Source organism: Rattus norvegicus, chromosome 9, assembly GCF_036323735.1.
Source record: "Rattus norvegicus strain BN/NHsdMcwi chromosome 9, GRCr8, whole genome shotgun sequence".
NCBI classification, from domain to species: domain Eukaryota; kingdom Metazoa; phylum Chordata; class Mammalia; order Rodentia; family Muridae; genus Rattus; species Rattus norvegicus.
Genome location: NC_086027.1, coordinates 73,789,901 through 73,815,850, shown reverse-complemented (window position 1 = coordinate 73,815,850; position 25,950 = coordinate 73,789,901). Strand labels below are relative to the sequence as shown.

General features: G+C 42.6%; 1 protein-coding gene and 1 long non-coding RNA gene across 13 annotated transcripts in view; one reads left to right on the top strand and one right to left on the bottom strand.

Annotated features, from left to right (window-relative positions):
* The window catches only part of Plekhm3 (pleckstrin homology domain containing M3), a 159,082-nt gene that overhangs the window by 3,229 nt on the left and 129,903 nt on the right, over positions 1-25,950 (top strand). For 5 of the 12 annotated variants that reach the window (XM_039084591.2, XM_017596815.3, XM_017596818.3 and 2 more), the window contains exons 2-3: positions 1,733-1,791; positions 16,348-17,171. In XM_039084591.2, the coding sequence (XP_038940519.1) occupies positions 16,559-17,171 (613 nt within the window). In that variant the 5' untranslated portion in view covers positions 1,733-1,791; positions 16,348-16,558. Of the gene's footprint in view, positions 1-1,732; positions 1,792-16,347; positions 17,172-20,032; positions 25,948-25,950 lie in introns of those variants that run through there. The other 7 variants (XM_017596816.3, XM_017596817.3, XM_063267901.1 and 4 more) reach the window with 4 other exon arrangements.
* On the bottom strand, positions 19,698-21,867 carry LOC120094696 (uncharacterized). The gene is made up of 3 exons (XR_005489171.2): positions 21,743-21,867; positions 21,467-21,648; positions 19,698-20,053 (listed from the first exon to the last, which is right to left on the bottom strand). It is a non-coding gene; the product is annotated as an uncharacterized LOC120094696 (long non-coding RNA).

The following is a 25,950-nucleotide window of genomic DNA, read 5'->3' as shown; positions in this document are numbered from 1 at the left end:
CTGGGAGCCAAAATGAACCTTTGCAAGTTGATTACTGTGCGAATTCCCTCCTAGACATAGAGAGGAACTGGAATTAAATAGCTAAGCTATTAAATGGCGTTCTTTCCATTAATCAAAGGAGTGAACATGGAAGCAACAAGGCAGTACCACTCCAGCTCTCAAAGTGCTAGAGATCTCAAAGAGGTTTCATTGTCCTGTCAAGCAGTATGTCAGGAGCAGACAGTGAGTGCAGCCTTTCTGAAAAGCACAGTGACTGAACGTGTAAAAAGTCTCAGCAGTGCTCCTATGCTTTGACTTAGCAATTCCTCCTTGAGAAGCCCAGGGAACTTACGAGACCAGTTAAGTTCATCATAACACTGAGTAAACCTTTGTGTAGAACAGAGCTGGAAATACTGTAAATGCCCGGTAACAGGGGAACAGTCACATCATGGGTCCATCAAAAGAAATGGCATAATGCATATATTAAAAAGGTTTTTATGAAGGATATTAACAGTGGAGAGGGCTCAGTCATTGATAAGCAGGGGAAAGACAGCAGAACTATATCTGCAGTGTACTTTCAACTAATATCTTCTTTTCCTCCTATTCTCTCTTTTATCCTTCTTTGTTATACAGTGCATTTTTCCCTGTTAGAGGGTAAATAAGAATTGTTTATTTTGCCTTTATTCTTTTCAAAACCCGGAACAATGTGTAGTCCTCTTTTATAACCATAAAGTTCAATAAGTGTTTCAAAGTTTCCTACACTATATCCAGTGCATTTTGAGTCTAAAACCCTGGACTAACAATGGGAACAGTAAATTTATAACTAATTTAGGTACAGAGCAGAGAGTCTTTCAGAAAACGTTGAGGTAGAAAACAGAATACTGGAAAGATCACACAATGTTTCTCGGTAGGGTGATCAGTGCAGACTTCTGTTGAAAAAACACTCAGTGTGACATTGAAGTAATAGAAAAAGCTTATGGATAAAATTCCACTAAACATTCTTGTACTTTTGTCTCTTTTCCTTGCCTTTTATGATTAAGTTTTTTTCTAAGAAAAAGTCTTAAGATAGAGCCTAGGTAGGCCTGGAACTTGTTGTGTAGCCCAGGTTTGAACTAGCAGACCTGTCTACAGCCAATCTGTCCCAGTGCTCCTCATCTTATCTGACTAGTGATCTTCCTGCCTGGGCCTCTGGATGCTGGGATTATAGGCATGTGTGGCCAACATGTCTAGCTAAAAGCTCTTGCTTTCTTTGATGAATGGGTTTAGGTGTTAGGTTAACAACCCTCTTCCCCTTGCTCCTTGTTGATATATACACCTAAGAAATAGGGGACTGAGGAATATGTAATCATTTGACAGAAAGGAAAAAGAAGACCTTATCATTAGGACCAGGAAAATCAAGCTAGATAGAGGCCAGTACCAACCTTGCTACAAGCAACCAAAGCTTGTGTGTATTGAATATTTATCAGATAGCAGACGTACTATGATCTCAGTATGTAGCCCTTTCGAAAGATTTGGAATCGGATCATGCATTTACATGTTTACAAAGCAGGCTGAGATATTGACATTACTAAACTAGTTTCAGAATGTCTAATTTCAACCTAGAAAAGATTAGTAACACAGACCTAGTTTTTAGGGTTCTTTTCTAGACAGTTCCCAGGGGCATTAGGCTATGGCTGCTCCTTCTCTTTCCCTAATGACTGGCCCCCTCTTCTGTTTCACATCACTCTCACCCACACCCTGTCTGTCTCCACAGTGGCTCCTGGCCGTTTGCTGGCTTGTGTCATAGCAGATGTTCACCCCTTGGAAGAAAAGGTATGGAGGAATACCTAGCAAGGAACTGCTGTTTCCTTTTCATTATCTGTTCAGAGCTGATGTGGTATATGGGTCCCGAGGAGCCACACTGTGTGCTAGTTTCAATCGCAAAGCAAGTAATTCAGAGGACATAGTAGAAAGTGTGATGAAGTGTTTGCCAGTAGCAAAGTCCATATACAGTTTGCTCCTGTCTCATCGGTATGTGTAGGTAAAGGCAAATGTTAAAGACCTCACAGCTTATTCTCCTGCCAGCTATGGAGTAAAGTAATTAATCTCGTTGGTAGATGAGTTAGGAGCAAAACTAAAAGTGAACATAAAGAGGCAGTGGGATTGATTGATTGTTGAGAGAAGATCTCTATATATAGTCCTCGATGTACTGGGACTTTCTATGACCCAGGTTGGGCTAGGGCTCACAGAGATCCTCCTGCTTCTGCCTCCCATGTTCTGGGATTGAAGATGTGTACCACCATGCCCAGCTTAGAGGCTGTTTTGTTGAGATGTCAAGCATACTGCTTATTGTTAACATTTTTAATTGTTAATTTGAGCTTGGTTTCAAATAGGATTCCCTGGTTATGCACAAGATTCATGAGTGAGGCAGGGGCTTATTTATCTCTAGCTATCTTGAGTAGAGTAACCAGTTTATAATTCAGTATAAACTAAAGCTGCCTTGTTCTGTATCACCCAGTTATAAATAATTAGCTAATTGGGAAATGGGTAGTCACACACTCTACTATGTGGTCTGTAGGTATGATAACCTTAAACAAGACACACAGTTTTGTCTTTAGAAAGCTTACCGTTTGTCAGGGAAGATAGAGAAGAAACAGGCCTCTTTAAAGTAGTGTCTGACCTGATTATGGAGGCAATCCGGATGCTGTAGGGAATATAAGGGCCTAGGAAGTGGGAAAGCGCAAAGTCAGCACAGACCTGAAGGCTTAGATGCAGCTGCTCCGGGGTGGGGCACTTGGGGACGAACTGTGCTAGTAAAGAGGTTAAGGATGGAGGCAGTGGGGGAAAAAACAAAACCAGCTTCCAGACAAAGAAAACAGGAGATTCTAATTCCTATAAATTCTTTATGACTGGAGCCAGAATGAGATTGTGGTAGAGTATAGAGGGAAATTTAAGAACTAAGGGCTAAAAGGAAAGTGATGTGAGCTCTTCTGAGTAATGTTTATCTAGAGAGCAGCAGGGTTTTGATTTCAGAAAGCCCACTTGGGGGACAGATGTAGAGAACATGGCTGTGGTGGTGACTGGACTGCGGAGGTAGACATACAGACAGCGGGAGGGCTTTGCAGAGACAGAGGTCATAGGGCTTGCTAATTTGTATTGGTCGCTGGTGACTCAGCTAGAAATGCCAGAGTGGATATTCATCTTTATTAGGGGACAATGTCCTTTGCTCTGTATCGAATGTTTGAAGGAGGCAGGCTGGAGGGTAAGATGAGAAGTTAGTTGTGCATTGTAGGAATTGGGGCATATATAAAAAAAAGGTCAGCTATCTCAGGAGATGGAGAATTTCTCTATGGAAGAGATGCTAGGTAAGAATACAGGGTATTTATCATCTGAGCACAGGAACAGGAGAGAGGAGCATCCATGGACAAAAAAGAAAGGGCAGAGGTGGTAGTGGATTCATGAGTTTCACACAGATGGGTATTCATAAGTCGCACTGATAGTGGTCAGTCAGACCCGTTGGAGGACAGTTCCTAGATTTGACCATCTAGAGAGCGCCAGTGACCTTTGCATGTAAAGTTTTGCCTGGTGCAGAACCACACTGCTCCTAGGAGAGTGAATGGGGTGGTAAAAAGGAGAGCCTAAAAGTATAAAAGTCAAAACTTTTCCAGAAACTTAGGTGAGAGAGAAAGGAGGGAAATGTGTCCTAGATCTAGGAAAGCTCAGGAAGCACATAGGGCCTTATTTATAGTTCTCATTGAGGACAGCTTCTCTTTTTTTTATTTAAAAAACTTTTACATACAGTATATTTTTATCATATTCTTCCCTTTTAACTCCTCCCAGATCTTCCTCATCTCTCTGCCCACACCACTTCAAGCTTGTACTCTCTTTTCTGTCTCTGTCTCTATCTCTGTCTCTGTCTTTCTCTCTCAACCATAAATCAGAAAACAACAACAAAAAACCTAGTAAGATAAAACTACCAAAATAAAACACTGTGCATAGATAACAAACACAGTCACTTTATGTTAGCCAGCTACTCCTGAGTATGGGGCCTGCCTAGAGTGTGGTTGGCACGCCCACTGATGCTCCATTGGAGGAAACTGATTTTCCCTTTGCCAGCAGCTAACAACCACACATAGATTTTTGGTTAGAGGTGAGATTTTGTGTCCACTTCCCCTTCTCCGTGCTGGGATTTTTGTCTGGTTTGAACCTGTGCACATCTTGTGCACCAGTCACAGTCTTTGTTTTGTCTGGAAATGTTTCCTTGGAGTCATGCACTACCTCTGGCTCTCACAGTCATTCTGCCTTTTCTTCCACAGATCTCTGAGCCTGGAGGGGAGGGGTTTGATGAAGACATCCCATCTAGGGTTGACTGCTCCAAAAATCTCTCTCTTTGCCTGCTGTCCAGGTTTGGGTCTCTGTGTTAATTCCACTCTACTGCAAATGGAAGCCTGGAGTAGTGCACTGATCTGAACCTATGCAAACTGTCCTGTTAAATCCTGCAGCGAGTGAACCCCGCCACGCCAAGGCCACTGAGAAGCGGGCAGAGCAGCCGCTGCTGCCTTTAACTCTGCAGAAGGAGTGCTTGGGTGCATTAAGACTTTCTATCCGAGCTTCCTAAGCAGATCCCGTCATCATCCTTTCTGCAGTTGCTGGGTGTAAAAGAGAAGATCAAAGAGAAAGTAGGAATCTTTTCCATGGTGTAGATACCCAGGGCATCCTGTACCCTGGTAGGGGTTCATAAAGAACAGCATTCTGTTGTTTGATTTGCATCCCCAAACCACCTTTGCATGTACAACAGGGATTTTTATTTGCCCTGTGTGTTGACAAAGTAGCTCAAGAAGATTGCCCCAAATCATACTCCGGGAACAGTGCGTAGAAAACGGAGACCCATGCCTTCAACTTTAAACCCTGTAGCCCGAGTAGGTACCTTTCACTGGAGGATTATGTGTGGTGTCTGTCTTGTTGTTGTTGAGTGGCAGTGTTAAAAACGGCATATTATCTTCTTTTTTTGGGGGGGGGGGGTTCTTTTTTTCGGAGTTGGGAACCGAACCCAGGGCCTTGCGCTTCCTAGGCAAGCGCTCTACCATTGAGCTAAATCCCCAACCCCTTATCTTCTTAGTAGACTTCAAATAAGACTGAAAGTTATCAGTCAATCTTGTTATTTTGTTTGAACTTCATAAATGCATAATGCTAACTTCGAGGTAGCTTTAAAAGGAGTCTGTTTATTTAAACATGTTTTAATAGTTAAAATGTTTGAGTTATCTACAGTAGCATCCGGTTTGAAAATATTTCTTTTACTTCTCTTGGCAGAAACATTTGTTTGCAAGTTCTTTTAAGCAAGCATTTTTACAAGTGTTTCTATTTGTTGGCATAGTGAAGTAGGATTTCTTAGGAAAACAGTAAGAGGTTTGGGCAGTTGGGACTAAATATTTCTAGAAGCACTTGTTTAAGTGAAGTCCCAGTTATCATACCCTTACAGATGGTCTGAGTAACATGTCCAAGGTCACAAAGAGAAGTGAAGCTAGTTCTTTAGTAGAGAATAACTTTTTAATTACTCTCTTTGTTCAGGGACTTCTCATATACCAATTCCCTTGGAGAATTTACAATGACTCAGAAAGACCGTAGAAGTGATTCCTTTATTTTTTCGTACATCAGGTATCAACCATTTCCCTGGGTCATGGGATTAACAAATAAAACAATACAAAATAAATATTAGTTATAGTGTCTGCTCTTTGATACTGAAATTTGAAACACTATGCATATGAAATGTTAGTGTATTATTTAGGGTCATTAATTGGCTCTGAATTGCATATGGCACCCTGCATTTAGTGTTGGCTTTAATCAGGCCATATTACCCAAGACAAATAACTTCATCTTTTTAAGTTTTCATTTTCTTGTAAAGTGGAAATAATGATATCAGCTCCTAAATGACTTGTTGGGAGGATTTAACGACTCAGTGCTCACAGGGAGCTTAACGTAATGCCTGCCGTTTAATAAGTATTAAGTGAATATGAGCTATTTATAATTTGTCATTAGTCTTAAGAACTAGAAGAACTATGCTTTAATTTTCAGCGTTTGTTAAACCCATATTTCACCTTTTACATCAGCCCATCTGTACTGAAAGGGACTTCTGCAGCATAATCTTAACTTTCTTTTTTTTTTTTTTCTTTTTTGAAACAGGGTTTCTTTGTGTAGCCTTGGCTGTCCTGGGACTCTCTCTGTAGACCAGGCTGTTCTTGAACTTACTGGGACCCACCTGCCTTTGCTTCCTGAGATTAAAGGCATGTGTCACTACTGCCAGGCTCTCTGCAGGACATTTGTAAAGGGTTTATTTAGTACTGTGGTGGGCAGGACTCTCTGATGATGGGCAGCTGTTTAAGTGTTAGTTATCACAGGTTTATCACTTAGTACCAGATCAGGTCAGCCGAATGTCAGTCAGTCAGATCCCTAGAGTTTATACATTACACCCTTGGGATTTGTTGTTTGTTTGTTGGGATCAAGTTCTGTGGAATCTGTTTGGCCTCACACTTACCATGTATGCTGTGGAGGCTGGCCTTAAACTCCTGACCCTCCTGTACCATGGTGCCCACACTGCAGAACTGTTTGGGAAAACTCATTTCACATTAATGATAATGGTCCATAATGCAGTTAATTTAAGGGCTAGGGAGCTGGCTCGATGGGTTAGAAGTAGATAGATACTGCTGTTCCTCTGAGTTTAAGTGCTAGTCCCCATCTCAGGCAGCTTACAGCTGCCAGCACCTCTAGCCGCTGGGGGATCTGATGCCTCTGGCTTCCACAGGCCCCTGTACTCACACACATGTATCCCCACAGAAAACACAGAAAATACCCATACCCCACACACATTCACCACATTCACAATTACAAATAAAATAAACGTTAAAAAAAAAAAAAAGATAGCTCCTATTACTCTTAGGGTTTTAAAACTTTCCCTCTGCCTGTATGAGAGGCAGAGGATTTTCTGACTTTCATATTGTCCAGTTAAATTCTTTCTGTTTTTTTGTCCTTATCTTATCTTTGAAGTTAAAGAGTGTGTCTGCCTTTGCTGGCTGTGCTTGCTTCCTGACTAAATTGGTTAGAGGCAGATTGATAGCCAAGGTCACTGTCGGATCAGTCCTAAGGAGGAAGGAGGATGCAGCCTGTCACTGCTGAACTTGTAACACTTCAGATAGGGGAGGAGCACCCTTTGCTTAGGCCTACCTGATCACTGGCTTGGAACTTTTGAGAACATGTTCAACAAAGACCCACCCTTGCTTTTCAGCAGATTCAAATATAACAGAAAGAAAGAAAAATTAAGTACTTACCAAAATATTCTTTCTGAGCACCCCGAAACTGGTAATTTGGTAATGTTTTCAAATTCCATTCTCTCTCTCTCTCTCTCTCTCTCTCTCTCTCTCTCTCTCTCTCTCTCTCCCTCCCTCCCTCCCTCCCTCCCTCCCTCCCTCTCCCTCCCCCCCTCTCCCTCCCCTCCCTCTGTGTGTGTGTGTGTGTGTGTGTGTGTGTGTGTGTTTATATTTGTTTCCTCCCTGACTGATCTGTACCTGGCTACTAATGACACTGTCCGTCTGTTTTCTGCAGTTTCCCCAGGGGAATCTGTGTTTTACACCTCCATGATCTAGAGTAGCACTCGGACACTTGATGCGTCCTTTAGATTTTTCTGAGAAATTATATAAACATTATTATATCCGTGCTTCTTAACTATAAGGTAGTTTGGGCAGACTTAGCAGGATTGCTGCCTCACAGAGATGGCCAGAGGCCTTGTATCAATCAGCCTGACTTGCTGGATGTCATTCAATTGGGAACCTGAGTGTTAAGAACAGAACCTTTTCCTGGGTCCATGGATTGTCTTGTGCTCCTTACTGTATTTGTCCCATGGTGCAAGCTGGGTGGCTCAGGGCTTAGCTTCAGTCTACTTAGGGTTCTGCCACTGTGGCACCTGTGAGCTTTAAGATGATCTTAAAAAGTCGAATTTGGGTGGCCCACAGGACTTGGTAATTAGACAAGGATTTCAGAAAGTCTCTGTCTTCCCCATGAGACAATAGATGAGTCATATGGTCTCTTTCATCGTGACTGAAAACAGTCCTTTCACCTACCTCTCTCTGCTGAGGTCTTTCTAAGTATTTATTAAAAGGCTCACCAAGCACTTTATAAATCAGTCTAAATTCTGCATGGGAAAAATGAGTATTTTCAGTAAAACCATGTAATTTCCTCCACAGGTTAAATAAATTTTGAGGCATTATGCTAGAGTAAAAATGAAAGAAACTCCAGCTTATATTTGGAAATACTTCCAACCCCATTCGTGTTCAGAAGATTCTACATAGTTCTATGAGCTGATGATGATCTTTAGGTCTGAAGGCCCTTCCCTAGCCCTTTTGGGATATGAGGCACATAGGGTAAACACACTACTTCTTTGTTTTGTTCCTTGTTGCCACACTTCACACTTTCAGCCCATGGCAGTGCTGTGGCCCCTAGGTATACCTTGCAGTTAATCCCTATTACAGTTAGGACCAACTCCAGCAGCATGGCCTTCGGCTGTATGTGGGGCTGGGAATCAAACTTAGGGCCTGGTGCATGCTGGGCAAGCACTCTACCACTGAGCTACGTTCCTGGCTGTCCTTTTCCTTTTGAGGCAGAGTCTTCATAAGTTGTGTGGGCAGGCCTCGAACTCACAGGCTTCCTGCTTCAGCCTCTGTGTACTAGGGTTACAGTCCTGCAGCACCAGGCAAGAGTACCACGTGGCTCCTGTGATGGATGTCATTTCACCTCAGTCGCAGGATGAAGATGATTGGAGTGATTGATTCTCTCCTTCTTTCATCACTGTTCCCTGCAGAGGAGGCAAGGGGAGATGGGAAACATCAAGTCTGCAGTTTAGACATTTGCAGAACTGAAATCTGTCTGTCTATTTTGTTTCTAAGAGCTGGGCATGTTAGGACACTGGTGGTTATAGGAAGATAGACTTTCTAGTCAGGTGGCCGACAGAGGACAATAATTTGCCTTTGGTAGCAGAGCAGTCTGAGATTTGAAGTCTTGTGTGCTTATATTTAGCTGGATTGCAAGAAAATGTCTTACGGCATTGTATGTGGCAAGATCTTGCAGGTGGAGATGGTAAGAGCAGGGATGGACTGAAAAGTGTTTGGGCTTGATTGTTGGAGGCATTTCAAAGCGGGCATCTCAGTGCTGGCGTTAGGAAGGGCGTGAGCTCAGAGTCATCGGTCATCACAGAATAACCTTGTGTTCTGCAGTGGCGCCTTGATTTCTATCCAAGGTCTTCGTGAGGTCTTTGGTACCTGACATTTCCCATGTTTCAGTGGCATGGAAACTTTCTCTGCTCAGATATAATTTAAATTTTAGTTAACAGGAGGTTTTAGAAAATAAGGAATATTTTAGTAAGGTTGGCTTATATTCATATACTTTTTTGCCAGGAAAAAAAGCTAGTATAAAATTTAAAAACTTGAAAAAATACAGTGTTTTAGAAAGTAAGTCAAATGAACATTATTCCATGGCCATCACAAATTGACCGTCACACAGAGGTCATTACTCAGTGGTCTCACACTGTGGCCATCATATAGTGACCATCATATAGTGACCATCACATGGTGCCCTCAGTCAAGGTACTTGATATTGTTGACTCCTTATTTGAAAATGAATATTATGACACCCATAGTATATATTATATTGTGAGACTTAGAGACATAGAGTATTGTGCAGCATCATTAGCATAAAATAAAATGACAAGTTTTCCTTCTCATCAGCCAACCCCCCACACCCCAGCCCTCACACAGTAGGTGATGTAGGAGAGGTACCACAGATACACTGTGGCAGTTTAAAGAGCCATTTAGGGAACAAGGAGGGTGTTCAGAAGAGGTGGCAGTGGGGAGTTCTTGAAGAGTTGATAGAAATTTAATGGGTAGAAGTAAGCAGAAGGTAGTCTAGTCTAGTAATCCCAGCAAAGACTTGGAATTTGAAAAGCATAAAATTTAATCAGTAGTGTTTTTGTTCCAAGCAAAAGAGGTATGTGTGTACAGAAGGAACGTACAAAACTAGAAAAGCAAATTGAGCCAAGGATAAGAAGGCCTTGAATTGTAGGTTAAAGCAACAGTGCCCAGTCCATAGTGGACACTCAGCTAATATTACAGATTAAACAACTGGGAATGGTTTTAGATACACTGAGTATAGTTTTACCATGAGCGGACTAGGTAGAAATGTTCTACACTTATCTGGGAACACAGGACCAGAGGTCAGTCTGTGTTGGAGAATGAAAGCAGAAGTTTGAAATTGAAAGCATACTTAAATTGATTGTGTACTTTTAAGTCAGTGAAGACAACTTGGATAGTGCCTACATTTGCTGAGGAGACTCAGAAGGGGAGGAAGAAGATATTAGTTGAGACTAAGTGAGCAGAAATAAGAGGGGGATAAAGAGTATATTGTCACGTGTATTAAGTGATGTAAGGAGGGATTAATTTAGTTCATTGTTTGAGAGTATAGTCCATTATGATGGGGATGTCCTATCAGTAGGAGTGCAAAATGGCTGGTCACATTGCACTTTCAGTCAGGAAAAAGACATGAAGTCTGACACTCCTTTCACCTCTGTTTTAGTCCCCAGCACATAGGATGGTGCTGCCCTATTAGAGGTAAATCTCCCTACCTCTCTGTAAATGCCATCAGACAGAACAAGAGGTCTGTTTCTTAAATTCAGTTAAGTTGACAGTCAAGATTAATCGAACCAGGGGCTGGTGAGATGCCTCAGTGGATAAAGGTACTTGCAGCCAAACAGGATGACCTGAATTTTGTTCCCAGAACCCACATGGTAGAAGGAGAGAACTGACTCCAGTAAGTTGTCTGCTGACCTCCACACAAACGTAGAGCATGTGTGGCATGCATATGAATACATACATGCATACACATACACATACAAAATAGATCTTAAAAGAAGCAATACCAGCAGGGAATTTGGGGTGAAGCTTCTATGGAGGACCAACACTGTGTAGGAGGATGTGAGCTTTGAAAATAGTAGCATCTAAGTAATGAGGAGGCCCCTAAATGACTGTAGGAGTTCCATGCATGGCATGTGGCCTTGTGCCAGGTTGTAAGGAAAAAATCGAGACCCCCCTCTCCTTTCCTCTTCTTCTTCCCCTCTCTTCCTCCTTCCTCTTTTTGTTCTATTCCAGTCATGCTTATTGGGATTTGAGTTTAGAGAATGTATCCAAAGAGACAGTTGTACCCATACTCTATGTTCAGTCTTGATTCCTATTGCATATGGGACAGAACCTCTCTACTTTTCGTCTGCTCTCTCTGACTTATGATTTCATGACTGGATTTTATTTTGTTTCATATCTGTCAGTATGTCCCAGAATTTCTATGAGCATTTATTACTATACAAATACTTTGTATGAACCTAGTTGTAAAAGTAACTTATTTGCCTGAAGCAATTGTCAGGCTTACTGCTGAATAAGCTCACCCTTTCTAGTTCTTTCTGATCTCTGGCTGACTGGTTCAACTCAGCTGTTGTGGCTCAAACTCCTCCCTAAACTGATTGATTCAATCAGGCCTCTCTTGGCTTCTGTCTGAATTGCTCTTTGTGGCCTCATACTAACTTGGACAATATGTTCTAATCTTCTGACTCCTTATTATCTGGCTTCAGTTGCCTCTGCTGCCCTTCACTGAACTGCATGAACTCAGGAAGGGATTCATTTCTACTGCACTCACTTACTCACTCACGCACTCAGCTTAAAGGAGTCACTAGAGCTCAGGAATCTGCTTGCCTCTGTCTTCTGAATGCTGGGATTGAGGGCGAGCACTAGCATGCCTGGATCTAAACTTTTCAACTTGCTGTGTACAGGCTGGCCTTGAACTCCCAAGAGCTGCTTGCCTCTGGCTTCTGAGATTAAGGCGTGTCATCCCAGCTACATCACATAGACCCAGAAGGGCTCTGGATGTGATCTCTTGCCAGAGCAGCCATCTTGCTGGATAACATTCCTCTACACTTAGTGCTCTTCTCACAACGTAGCAGTTGCTTTTTATTGGAGTTTGGAGACAATGAGGCTGTTTCATGCTTACCTCAAGCCTTTCAAAATGGGGTTCTGCCTGTGTTCCAAACTGTGGGTCTTATCTGAAAGCCACTGAGTGCCCTGGTCTGCTGCTGCTGACGTGTCTGTCCCATCAGGATATTTATGTGTCTTTGTGATAGAGCACCATAAAAAGTGACACACTTCATGGTTCAGAAAGGTCCTGTTGCTAGTCAGGTTTTCTGGTGGCTCTATTATATTGTGTAACTCAGAAAATTCCCAGTCAGCTCCAACTTTAACCAAAGTAGAGAGCCCTGAGTTCTGTCCACCACCCTCATGGTCACCCTGGCTCTCATTTTACAAATAGATCTGCAGAAGCAGGTTATCTGAGCTGACTCTACAGTGCTTTGTTCTTCCCAGTCCAGCACTCATTACCTTCTGACAGGCCACATGGAGGAAGTTAGCACCCTTGTCAGGCAGCTCAGGAGGTCAGGCATCCATCCTTCCTTCTCTGTGTAAGTCCCTAGTGTTATTACTCATACCCGCTTCCACCTCTGTCGAGGAGGGCTGCTGGATTCCACCGGCTATTAGCCTTGCCTAGTGAGCATGTCAACAGCAGATTTCCTTGTTAGAAAATGGCAACACAGTGATTCTCTATCCTGTTACATCTTGATACATGCATGGGATTCTTTGGTTTGAGCTCTTGATTACAACATTGACAAATGGGCCTCAATTTTTCTCCCTATATTCAGTGGGAAAATACTTCCTTTTATAGAAACGGTATTCTGTAATTGGGGCTGGGGCGATGGCTCAGCTGTTAGGAGCACTTGCTAGTCTTTCAGAGGACTGGGCTTTGGTTCCCAGCACCTACATGACAGCTCACAACCATCTGTAACTCCAGTTTCAGGCAATCCAGTGCTCTTTTCTGGCCTCTTTGGGTATCAGATATCCATATACATATATACAGGCAAAACACTCATATCCATATAAAATAATTAAAAAAATCTAAAAGGAATTCTATAATTCACTGAATTTGAAAGGCAAATAGTATTAAGTAGTCCATTCTGATTTCTGACTTGGCCTTTGCTGACCTGATGAGTTGTTCCAGGGAGACCCTGGGAGCCTGTTGTTGATGAAGGGGTATGGTCCGGTGGAAGCTTCCTGGCAACTGTGTTGTTAAAGGCACACTGGAACAGCTACCTAGTGAACGAACTACAGGCAAAGCAGTTTGACATCAGCCACTTTAATGGCTCCAGGTAGCTGAGTAAGGCACCTGGTGCTTAAATGTGTACCACAGGCCGCCCAGAAAGTGTGCAGTTGAGCCAGACTTAGGACAGAGTTCTAATTAGCTCTCGACTTCCAGCTCTGTGCTAAGCTCACCACTCTGCACTGACACACTAGAGTTCATTTGTCAGAGGAAGGGACACTTCATGTTTGACCTGTCTGCATATGTTTAGTTAATTCAAAACCAAATGAGGTAGGAATAAATAATAATGATAATGATAATGATAATAATAATAATAATAATAATAATAATAATAGAGACTGAAGTCTACTCAAAGCAAATAGAGTGTAAGGAAAAGACAAATTCCCAAAACCAAAAAGTAACTCTAGAAAGGGGATCCCCTGAAGATAGCAATGTATTGTACAGGAGGACAAAAGTACTGTGGCTGGCCACCAAGTTCCTCAGAGCTTACAATGTAATTTGAAAAAATGGCTGGTAACTTTTAACACAATACAGTAAACCATGGTTGTAGAGAGAGCCTGTGTAAGTGGGAAAGGTTCTGTAGCTTGGGCAGAAGCAGGGAGGACTAAAGGTGCTAAGGTGCTAAGTTGTAAGTGATGTAGATGAGGGCTACACGTATTCAACATGTATCTGAGGGTGTGCATGTGTGCACTCGTGTGTGTGTGTGTGTGTGTGTGTGTGTGTGTGTAAGAAGCAGACAGACAGAGAGACAGACAGGTAGACAGAGGCAGACTTTTATATGTTTGAGCATAAATGAGCATATATTATACATTCCTGGGCTCTTAAAGCTTATCTTGGTGGGGAGAAGAAACGCTAGCTTTACATTAGTAAGGAAATTATATGAAAATATTAAAATATGTCAGCTATTTAAGGAAAAAGGTGATTAAGGTTTATTCAGACATGCAGGTCCTAGTGATGGTATACACTTCTGACATGACATGATGACAGTTTCACTTCTGTTTTATGTTATTCTTTCTCAAAACATGTAGCTTCGGTCTAATCATGAAGAAAATATCAGGGCAAACAAACTAAAGCCCACATACCGGAGGTGGGAGATGGCTCAGTTGGTGAAGTGCATGTTGTACAGGTCTGAGGGCCTGAGTTTGGATCCCTAGCATCTGCTGGCATGATTTAAAGATTGCTTCTTCAGCCTCGGAAAGCTCTGGATTTGATCCTTAGTAAGTGCGTGCGCGCATGCGCGCGCGCGCGCGCGCACACACACACACACACACACACACACACACACACACACACACACACCTCTGCTGGGTTTGAAGTGGCAGATAACAAGGAATTCTGGTAATCTTAGGAGCTTAATGTAATCTAATTGGTATCTCTTCTATAAAATGAGAATCTTGTACTTTATGTTCATTTGATTACATTAATTTTTCTTAATCTCTGGTATACAAGATGAAATTGGAAAAAAATCCACTTCAAATTTCAGAATTATTAAATTAGTTACAGAATTCAGAAGACTGAGGCTTAACTTGAGACTCAGAAAGAATAAACAAACCTAAACCCTGTTTGCAGCTAAAACATTAGAACCATTGTATGAAATTCTATACAGTGCATATTCACATATTCAGAAGTAGTCAAGTTCATAGTAATCTCCTCTTTATAAGAGAAGCTGACCAGGTTCTATGATCTCTATATACCATTGATACAGCTAAAGGAAAAATTTTGGTCTAGGGGTATGGTTCAGTTGGTAGAGTGTTTGCCTGACATGCTCAAAGCCTTGGGTTTGATCCCCAGAAGTACCTAAAACCAAGTTGGGTGGTGAACACCTAAAATCCCAGTGGTTGGGAGGTGGAGGCCGGGGAATCAGCAGTCAGGGCATTTTCAGTTTTGTAGTGGGGTTGAGGTCAGCTCAGTAAATAGATAAGTAAAGTTTGTGTATATTAGTTCAACTTACATATATTAAACAGCATAGGTGCTATTGATTTAAATATTGGTTTAAATTGGTGATATTGGTTTAATGACCTAGCAGCTGAAAATGAATTGATTAGTCATAAAGTTTTTTTTTTTAAAAAGCTTGTGTCTCTGCCTTTTCACCAATGTATAACGGTATTACTAATTGATAGTTTTACCTACTTATAAGCAGTAAAAAGGAAAAAAAGTGTCCTAATGTTATCCCTTCTTTTGTTAAAGATACACAGGTATATGACTTCTGGGCACTTGAAATGCAGCCAGTGTGGCTGAATTCAATAGCCATATATGGTTGCTGTTGACTGTATTGGATTCTCTCCTAATCAAGGTCTCTTCTAATTGTACCCAACCATGGAGGTCTAGCACTTTCCAGAGAGAGTGGGTTAGTGCTCATGTAGCATTCATTCTTTCTGCTTAGGTCGAACCATAAGGTTTGATACCACAGATCCAGAGGGACGAAATGATGATCTAAAGCCTGCTTCTTGGGCCATAGTTTTGCATAGGCTTTTGCCTGGATCCCCACTCAGTTGTAGGCTCATAATCCCCTGACCTTTAGTGCTAGGCAGTATAGTCTCTCCTGCACTCTGAGGCCAATATGGAAGCCAGGGAATTTGGCACTTGAAACCGTTTTCTAGGAAAACTGGAGAATTCTGAGGGGAAGACTCACCATTAGGCTTTATTTCTTATAACCCAAGGAAGTGCAAGCAGTAATGTTAACTTTCAGGTTTACTCAAACGACAGTCTCCCTCTCCACTTCTCCCTGCACCTTCATAGCCAACAGACTGAGTGATTTTAAGTGTTGTGAAGTCATTCATGACTTTTAGGCTGATTGCAATGTAGGCGCACGCCCAGACTCCCTGCTGTCTTTTGGTTACTATTTTAGGTCAACAGTTTGGAGGTTTCTGCCAGGGCATCCTCTTACAGCTGCTCTCAAAGGCTTCTCTGTGTGAGTAAAAGCTGTTGGCCGTATTTCCCATTATCAGGTGTTCCACGTGCTCTGCTTAAGTTTCTCATACAAATAAAGAGTCATGTGTCTTCCCAAGACACAGTAGGAAGTTTGTATAGGTGCTGTCCTACCCCGTGTGCATGGCCGCCATAGAAGAGGCATACAAATGGGAAAGTGACTGGGCAGACTCATGCCCTACAGAACACAGTGGACTGTGTGCCAATGTTGTCTTGTTTGTTTTCTCCCAGGAAGTTGAAGATTGGCGTTACATTGCTTTGGCAAACAGTGCCCTGCTGTCTTCACCGAGATCTCTAACAAGCCCCTGTGCTTCTCCAGGCAGCCAGATGAAGATTGCTTCCTCTCGTCTCCACAGCTGCGCTGCCGAATCACCTCTCTCTGTCGGCTGAGTGCTCATGACGCCTTTTCCTTGAAGCAGTTTAGAAGCGTGGACCCTGTGTCATGGAAGCTTTGGAGGTAGATGACATCAGCCCCGCCTTAGAGGTCACTGAGGACTTCTTCAGTACTTTTGACAGTAAGCTGGGAAAGGCTGTACAGCAGGCAGAGGTCTATGGGGTCCAGGAAGTCCCTGAACTGGTGGGGCACGAGGTACTTGGTAACATAACAGACAATGGTGCTTTGCGAAGCGTCGCTTCCCTGGGCAAGGGGACAATGATTTGGGACCACTGTAAGAGCAGGCTCCTAGAAACCAAAGCTCAAAATGTCTTCCCTGCCAAAGAACAGCTTATGGTCCAGAGAGGGACAGCCCCAGACAATCTTTCCTGGATGGAACAGAAGGAAGCATCAACCTTCAACTTCTTCAACATTTGTCAGCGTCGGAGGGACAGACCTCGCTCTGTGAATGACTTATTGGACGAGACCACGACTTTCAAGCCAGGACATGCTCGGTCAAGGTCCGATGTTACCCATGTTGACTGGCGGGTAGTCCTGAGCACCATGCCTTTGCAGCAACAGCAGCAGCAGCAGCAGGCGTCCCTTCACGGCCCTCACTTCCCCAGGCCGTCTTTTCTGTTGTCTTCATCCAATAAGGTTGAAGATGCTCAAGGAAATACAGGTATGGTTTACATCAGACTTGTAGAGAACAGCTGTTGATCTCTCCTCGTCCTCCCTATATCTACTGACTCTCCAACACCCACACAGAGCTTTCCTCTCTCCCACACTTTTGTATCTTTGCTTCAAATCAGCTCTCGCTTTATTTTCTGAAGAAGTATTGAGTGAAATTATGATTATGGTTAAGTCTCCCTTTCTAATCTTCTATGCTAGAATATTCTTACACCTAAAATAGTGTTTTCCTCTGAGCACTGCATAATTCTGCTTATTCATATCAGATGTTAATCAGATCACACATTGGACTTGTGCGTGTGTGTGTGTGTGTGTGTGTGTGTGTGTGTGTGTGTGTGTGTGTGTTTGTAGACACACTGTCCTGTAGAACTGAAAGCATCAGACATCAATGTCATTTCAGAAACTTACTTAGAATGAGGGACGGACAGTGAATTTCCAACGGAAATATTTCTTACTCCAGATACACGTGAGTGGGAGTGACAATCAGAGGACACAGAAAAGAGAAGGCACTGTGGCCTGGCTACTTAGAGGACACAGGGAAGAGAAGGCACCATGCCTTGGCTGCTTAGAAAAAGCTTGTAGGAGACATGAAATGAATTAGACCCTAAAGGACATGGAAATTCAGAAAAAAAAATCATAGAAGATGATAGTCAAAATCAGAGTGTGAATAAAGGTGAAATGGATGGGGTGTAGCCTACTTGTAGGACACCTGCTTAGCATGAAAGGCCCCGAGTTCAATCCCAGCCTGGGGGAAAACTGAAATGAGAGTGCAGTGGAAAGTGAGTGTGACCCGAGACAAGCTAACCTTTGGAATGTAGATTAAGGCGGTGAAGGTTCCTGTCCATGACATGCCACACTTCACATACAACACAGAGTCTCCCTTAAGACTCTTCTTCCCGCCACACCCACAACTTGCCACTTCTCCTCTTTCCTCCTAGACCAGGGCTTCTCAATCTTCCTAATGTTATGACCCTTCCATATAGTTCCTTATGTTGTAACCCCCAACCATAAAAAATTGTAGTTGCTACTTCAGAACTGTAATTTTGCTATTGCTATGAATTGTAATGTAAATATCTGATATACAGGATGTCTGATATATAGCTCCTAAAGGGGTTGTGACCCACAGGTTGAGAATTGCTGTTCTAGACTCACAGATCTTCAAGAACAGCTAATAAGGTTATAACTATAGGAGCAGAAGGAAAGGTGGGTTTCCTTATAAAGCAAAGATGTGGTGACTGATCAGGTACTAGGGAGACAGCACATCACTGGGGTCCCTGGGCCTGGAAGAATCAAGAGCTTTGTATTGATCCGTTACACTCATGTAACAGCTAAACTCTTCTACTAGCATATAACCGCAGTAAATGTCTGTTAGAGCTCACATGGGATTTCGTCAGTAAGTCACCATAACCATTGGGTAGGACCCAGATGAAGAGGTTATCATATTTCCAACTTTATTTTTCCAGTGTGTTCTGATTATAAATCTAAGAATTGGGCATCCTTGAGTTCTCTAATGCACTGGCCTTTCCCTTTGAGTACCTGACAAGCCACAGTTGTTACTCTTGTTTTTATTTTACTTATTTTTTTTCTAAGATAGGATTTCTTTGTGTACCACTGGCTGTCCCTGAACTCTCTCTGTATACCAGGGTAACCTTGAACTCAGAGAGATCTGCCAGAATGCTGGGTTTAAAAGCATGCACAACCACTCCTGGCTTGTGATTTAAAATTCTGAATACTAATTTTAGTGAAATATAAGTAAAATTGTGAAAAAGATATTATGACACATGAGCTTCGTGGGATTAGAATAACACATTTTAGCCACCACTTGGGCATTGCAACAGGAGTAGGCAAACTTGGGCAAACATGGTAGCCATCTCACCTCTTTCTAACAAGCTCTGGGGAGCAGTCAAGATGGGTCATAATTGTATGGCTTCCAGGTGAAGAGCAGGACCCAGCAAGATCGCAGCCTGAGGCTGGGGGTAGAAATGCGTTCCAGATTTGTGGTTGATTACCCGTTTTGAGCAGTGTACAGTTCTCGTCTAGGTGGATTTGTAGGCACAGAAGTCAGCCAATCTGCTTCTAGGTCAGGGCTGTCTCTCAGGGTGAGTTCCTAGTGGCTGAGCCACCCATGGCACCACAGATACTGGGAAGGCAGTAGGTATGAGCTGACCTTAGTGATCTTAGCTGACCTAGTGAGCTAGTGAAGAAAGGATGCTTCAGGGGGTCCAGGCATGGGATGTAGCTTGAATTCTGTTTCATTATTTACAATGAGCATTATCTGAAAATGACTGGCTAATAATGTCAGGGGGTTAGGTCATAAAATGATAAACAGGATCAGACCTGAGGCACAGTGGCAACAGTTATTCTAAAGAATTTCAGAGTATGTGGTGGAGTCTAAAGCTTCGTTAGGACCAGCATCTTACTAACATCCTGGTGTCTGCTGTCCCTGGGCAGAGGCACTACTCTGAGGGCTTTGACTCCACTGTGAGAATGTCTGACTTCCAGTCCTAGCATCGATGTTAAAAGCACCATGCTTTTAACAAACACAAATGAGTGTCTGTACTTAATGTTCGTCCCATCTGCATCACTGTCACATTACTTCCTGATGAACAGGAATCATAGGCATGATGGAATTCCCCAGAAGATAAAGGAAGCAGAGTCCTGCTGTCACAGAATGAAGTCCAGACATATACTTCTGTCTTAGTTAGGGTTTTACTGCTGTGAACAGACACCACGACCAATGCAAGTTTTATAAAGGACAACATTTAATTGGGGCTGGCTTACAGGTTCAGAGGTTCAGTCCATTATCATCAAGGCAGGAGCATGGCAGCATCCAGGCAGGCATGGTGCAGGAGGAGCTGAGTTCTACATCTTTACCTGAAGGAAGTCAGGAACAGACTGAGCATCCTCAGGCAGCTAGGAGGAGGGTCTCCAAGCCCACCCCACAGTGACACACTTCCTCTAACAAGGCCACACCTTCTAATAGTGCCACTCCCTGGGCCAAGCATATGCAAGCCATCACAGCATCTTAAGGTAAAACGTCTAATGGCCACATGGGTGTCAGATATGTTTTTAGATATGAGTAGTAAACTGTATGCACACACACTTGCACTTATGTAGGTTTTATGTTTGTTTCATAGATTGTATGTATGCACACTTGCACATGGTAGGTGATGGTGTGACTGTCTAGAAAGAATATTCAAGTAAGACTCAGGAGTCTTTTCCAAGCTCTACTAATGACTCCCAATATAGATTTAGAAAAAACCTTTTACTGTCTCTATATAAATGTACCAAGACAGATTAAATTCTCTCTGCAGTCCTCCCAGCCCTAAAACTGTATCATTCTAGGGTGTGCTTGAGTGGACTCTGACGCATGGTGATGTGGGAACTAATTGCTATATTCAGAGCAACAATTAAAGATCCTAACTGAAACAGAAGCATGGTTAGAATCTTTTCACAAGTGAGAGATTTCTGTATAACTTGTAAGTCTACTGCTGCATGGACTGCAGTGGTAACTTTTTAAATGAAAAAAAAAATTAAAGGAATCTTTTATATTCATTGTAGAGCCCCGAAACTTAACCAACTACCAGAATGGAACGCACTCTCCTCCCTGACTGTGTCACATTTTCATCTGCTGGGCAAGGGCAGCGGTCAGCTGGGCTTTTGTTTCTGTAGGTGCCGCTCTCTGGTGACCCGGCGTGCTCCTGGGCCTGTGTTTTCTTGTTCTGAGTACTTTAGGAGAAGGTCTCACAGAGATTTTCTTTACAGCTAGACCAGCCCCGGCAGTCTAGTCCTTTATCCTAAGCTTTGCTACTGCTTCAGTTCTCTGGGCCCCATCTTTCACTTAAAAAAAAGGACAAATTTGGGACTTGTACTAAAATGACTGCTGTTTCAATTATGCTGCTTCTCAAAAGCCCTGGAGCCAGGAGAGATGGAAATATTCATGTGGGCTTAGAGTGAGTGAGGTCACCAGGACACACAGTATCTTGCTAAATTTGTGATTCACCCTCTCACAGATTAGTCAGGACAAAGATGTTGCTAAAATAGGTCACAGGAAGTTGTTTGTGTATGGTCACAATTTCCGCTGGTTAATGATCCCACTTTGCCCATGACCGCCATAGGAGACCCAGGGCACTTCACTGACAGCCCGTATTCCAATTCCTAACCCTGCTGTAAGAGACCCATGAGAATGCAGTGTTTGAGGGTCATTGTGGGTGTTCTCTTAGTGCACCTTATTCTCTTTTGACTAGGAAAACTGTGGTTATTAATTTTTCAAACTGCTAGAGTTACCTTTCTAAATCACAGGTCTTTTGTGCTACTGTGTTCATAGAAACGAACGGGATGGGGCCGGAGAGATGGCATGGAGGTTAAGAGTACTGGCCACTCTTGCAGAGGATGGGGCTCGATTTCCAGCACCCACACAGCGGTCTCCCATAACTCCTGTCCCAGGAGATCTGGTGCCCTTCTGACCTCTACAGAGGACACACACACAGTAAACAGATATACGTGTAGGCAAAAATTCATACAATAACAACAAAAGTATAAAACTAACAAAGTGTTGCTCACCATCACTTGTGAAGGTGTGTGGACTTCATGAAGCATTCGGGATCTTCTGAGCCCTGTCACCTGCCTGCGATGTTCTCTGATGAGGCTTTTTTGCCATTTTTGAATGGACCTTGTGTTTTCCCATCCTGGCTTTTGCCCAAGCTGTGTCTTCATAGTGGAGATTCTCTTTGTCCTTTTTTTACGTTAAATAAATCCCTCATTATCTTTCAAGGGCCAACTCAAATGCCACATTGTCCCTCAGACTTTTCCAGGGTTTTTTCTTCTTCTTCAGTGCCCTGTTTTTTAATTCCAAGTACATTTTATTCTGTTGTATATTATAGTTAAGTGCTTTCTCTCAGTCTTTTATTTTAGACTAGAAGCCCTTTAAAAATGTGAACCAGGGGTTGGGGATTTAGCTCAGTGGTAGAGCACTTGCCTAGCAAGCGCAAAGCCCTGGGTTCGGTCCTCAGCTCCAAAAAAAAAAAAAAAAAAAAAAAAAAAAAATGTGAACCATATTGTAGAAAGCTTTGTGCTGGACCAAGTATGAGCCCATGGAAAGTTGAGTTCTATGTATGTGAATGTGTCTGTGTATGTGTGAGAGAGAATATGTGTGAGTATGTGTGAATGAGTGCATGTGTGTATGTATCTGTAAATATGTGTGATGTGTGTGTTTATATGTGTGTACGTGTGTATGTATGTGAGTGTATATGAGTGTGAATGTGTGTGTGTGTGTGTGTGTGAATGTGTGTGTGTGTGCATGTGCGTGTGGAGGCCAGAGAGCCTCATCAGATGTCTTCCTCTATTATTTTCTGAGGTAGGGTTTCTTTCTTCTCCTTATTCGCTGGATTGGCTGGCCAGCAAGCTCCAGGGACTAACCCTTCTACTTCAGCTTCCCCAGAGCTGGGGTTCCAGGCATGTGCTGCCACATGTGGTTGATATTTGCATTGATGTTAAGGACTGAAGCCAGGTCTTTATGCTTCTCCCATGACAAGCACTTTGTCAACTGAGCCATTTTCCTGTCCCTTGTGAAGTTTGTGCATTAGCACTTAGGAAAACCACGACAGGTAACAAACTGCTGTGCTCTTCCTTGGGACAGACTGTGTCTGTCTCTCTGCATTCCTCAGTTGCCTGTAGGCTTGGGCTTTCCTGTCCACTTAAGTGTGTCTGTTGTTCTTGTTCAGCTCATGTTTAGGCAGTAATGTTGGCAAGACTTTATGGGTGCAGTTTCCGACATTACTAGCCTTGATCACATACAAGTATGTTATATAGACCGAATAGGTTGTATTTAGGATATATATGTTTGTATATAAATACATATACACATATATGAATGTAACAATAATTAATGAAAAAGAGGCCATGAATTTGAAAGCGAGAAAGGAGTGGTATATGAGAAGTTTTGGAAGGATGAAAGGAAAAGAGAAATCCAATTATAATCTCCAAAAATAAAGGAAATGATTTAAATAAAATCAGGACAGAATAGCTATATTTTTCCTCCTAAAATGGAAATGGCTTCTGTTCCCCCTTCTTACCTTTAGCTGTGTCTAGTTGAATAAAACTTGTTATTAATATTCATAGTAAGAGACTTAATTTTGTATCCAGTCCCCTGCTATCATCTTATTTCTTATTTATAGTAGTTTAATATAATGGGTAATGTTGACCTGATTCTACAGGTGGAAATGGGAACTTGGACAGGTGAGCTGACCCACAGCCATCTGGGTGAGGCTGGGGTCCAACTAGGCAAAATCTCAGAGAGGACATGCGACTGCACCTTTACACTACCTCCTATCTCTGAAAATGTCTACGACTTATTTGCTCCACCACAGATAATACAGTTTGATCTAGGTTGAAGTTCTGGAGGTTCAAGTTCTACTCTTAGCTTGCCCACTTTGTAACGTAATCCTTGCCAGTCAATTTGCTTCCTGGAAGCTCTTTGCAGTCTTAAATGAGAATGTTTTCAAAAGCCAGGGAAAGGTGGCATAGCATGTCATTGTAAGGCCATTGACAGTTTTCTCATCATCAGTTACTGAGCACTTGCTAATGCCAGGCATCGTCTGCAGCAGTTCTTAGCAAAAGCCCCAGAGAGGGCTGGTCCCTGGCTTTTCTCTTTTTGCTCTTATCCTCAGTGTACTATATTAATGTCCTCAGTGTACTATATTAATGTCCTCAGTGTACTATATTAATGTCCTCAGTGTACTATATTAATGTCCTCAGTGTACTATATTAATGTACTCAGTGTACTATATTAATGTACTCAGTGTATTATATTAATGTACTCAGTGTACTACATTAATGATGTCTCTTTTCTCTGCGCTTTGGCATTGCATGCCTCAGCAGCTCCAAAGTTCATCTTCTGTGTCAACAGTCAAACCCAGAAGCAGGAGACAGCGGTTCTTTTGGGTCTCTTTCCCAGAGGCTCCTGGAGCACCCCAGTCTAGACTCAATCCCAAGGCAATTTCTAGCGAAGGACAATGCAGTATTGTAAGTGGTTTAAACAAATTATGATTCTTTCCTTGTGTTAGAGGAGAGGCCATGTCCTCTGAGCATATACCTGATCAAAACTTGGGTTCTCCTGGAGAAGCATTTCACAGGTTTTGTCTTAGCTAGAGCAGAGAGAGTAGAATTTTTAGATTCCTTACATTTCTGTGATTCTCTAAGTTACACAAAGGTGTGGTAATGGAATGCCAGTCATCTTAAAGTCTAAGTTAGGGAGAGTCTTTTAAGTTTATTTTCTTTAGATCATGGAAGCAGAGCAGAAAGCTCACTGTGGCACATAATGACATAAAAGTTTATCCTTGGGATTGTTTGCCAGGGTAAAAAGTTAAGTTTGTGATCTAGCCAAGTTTATATCAGAAAAGAGAAATTGATCTGGACTGGATTGCTTATGGCTACTACTGCTTACCACAAAAATAACATATCCGGCTCAGATTTTTCTTTGAGCCTATGCAGGTGACCAGCCTTTTCTTCTGGGTTTGTAAGGGAGAACAAATAAGATGACTTTACTCCTTAGGAAGGTTCTCCCGAGTAACTGTAAAGAATATTATTTGATGCTGGCACCAAACAATCTTTTCTGACAGAATAAGTTTATTAAGAAAATTCTTTGGGGACAACAGCAGGATATCAAGAGGAAATGAGGATCCAGTACTGATAGTGTAGTAGAGGCCTTGAGCCAGACCAACGACTCATTGCAATGAACATTTACAAGTGAAGACATGTGGACAAAAGGGCATTCTGTGGGGTACACTGAAGCTTCCAAGACTAGGGTGTGTGTGTGTGTGTGTGTGTGTGTGTGTGTGTGTGTGTGTGTGTGTGTCAGGGGATGTTGCAAGAGAGGAGGGTGAATACAAAGGGATGGGAAGATGAGTAGGATTGGGGTGCATGATGTGAAATTCACAAAGAATGGATAAAAAGTTAAAAAATGCAGAGAAACTGAAGAAAAAAGGAAGCGTGTGTGGGGTAGTGTGTCTGTGTTATGCTGGGCAGAAGTGTCCTGGCACCACGGAGCATGCTTAACGTGGTTCATATGCTTCATGGGGAGTGCATGATGAGTGTAATCTCATTAGTTTCACTTCTCCCCTGCCCATCTAAGAGAGCAAAGCTTTAAATTAGTTCAAAGTGATTTCGCTAGCCTCTGCCTTGAACACAATTGAAAACTAACATGAAACCAATTAGAGAGCTGTCAGCTGTGTTTCGTGAGCTAGAATTGTTAGAAAAAGAGTAATGTTAGTGATCTAGGATACCAGAGAAGTCCTCAGTGAGGAATGAGTATTCACCTGGGTTCCGAGGGCTAAGCTAAGGTGGTGAGAACACCCCTACATAGAGTGGGTGGCCAGGGAACTGACCTGCACAGGAAAGCAGGGGCCCAAGCTCCAGAGGACATTCAAACCAGGTACACTGACTTAATGTGGTATGTCTCAAATCTGTTTTAAGACAATCAAAAATATCCTGAGTGTTGAGATTAGGATCCTTTATAGGAAGTTTGGAAGTTGTCAGGAACGGATGGTAGAGATAGGACAGCCACTTTTCTAGTAGCCATTTATGCCCAAGTAAGGGGCCACCAATTAGAATAGCACTCTGGCTTTCTTTTGCATGCTCCACCCTGGGACAAAAGGGGTGGCCTCTTAGCAAATTAGGAGAGGAACTAGGTAAGAGCCTCTCTCACCAGAAGTCCCAGTTCTGCTTTCAGTCTGCTCCAGATCTGCTCCTGCATGTCAACCGCCTTTCATGTG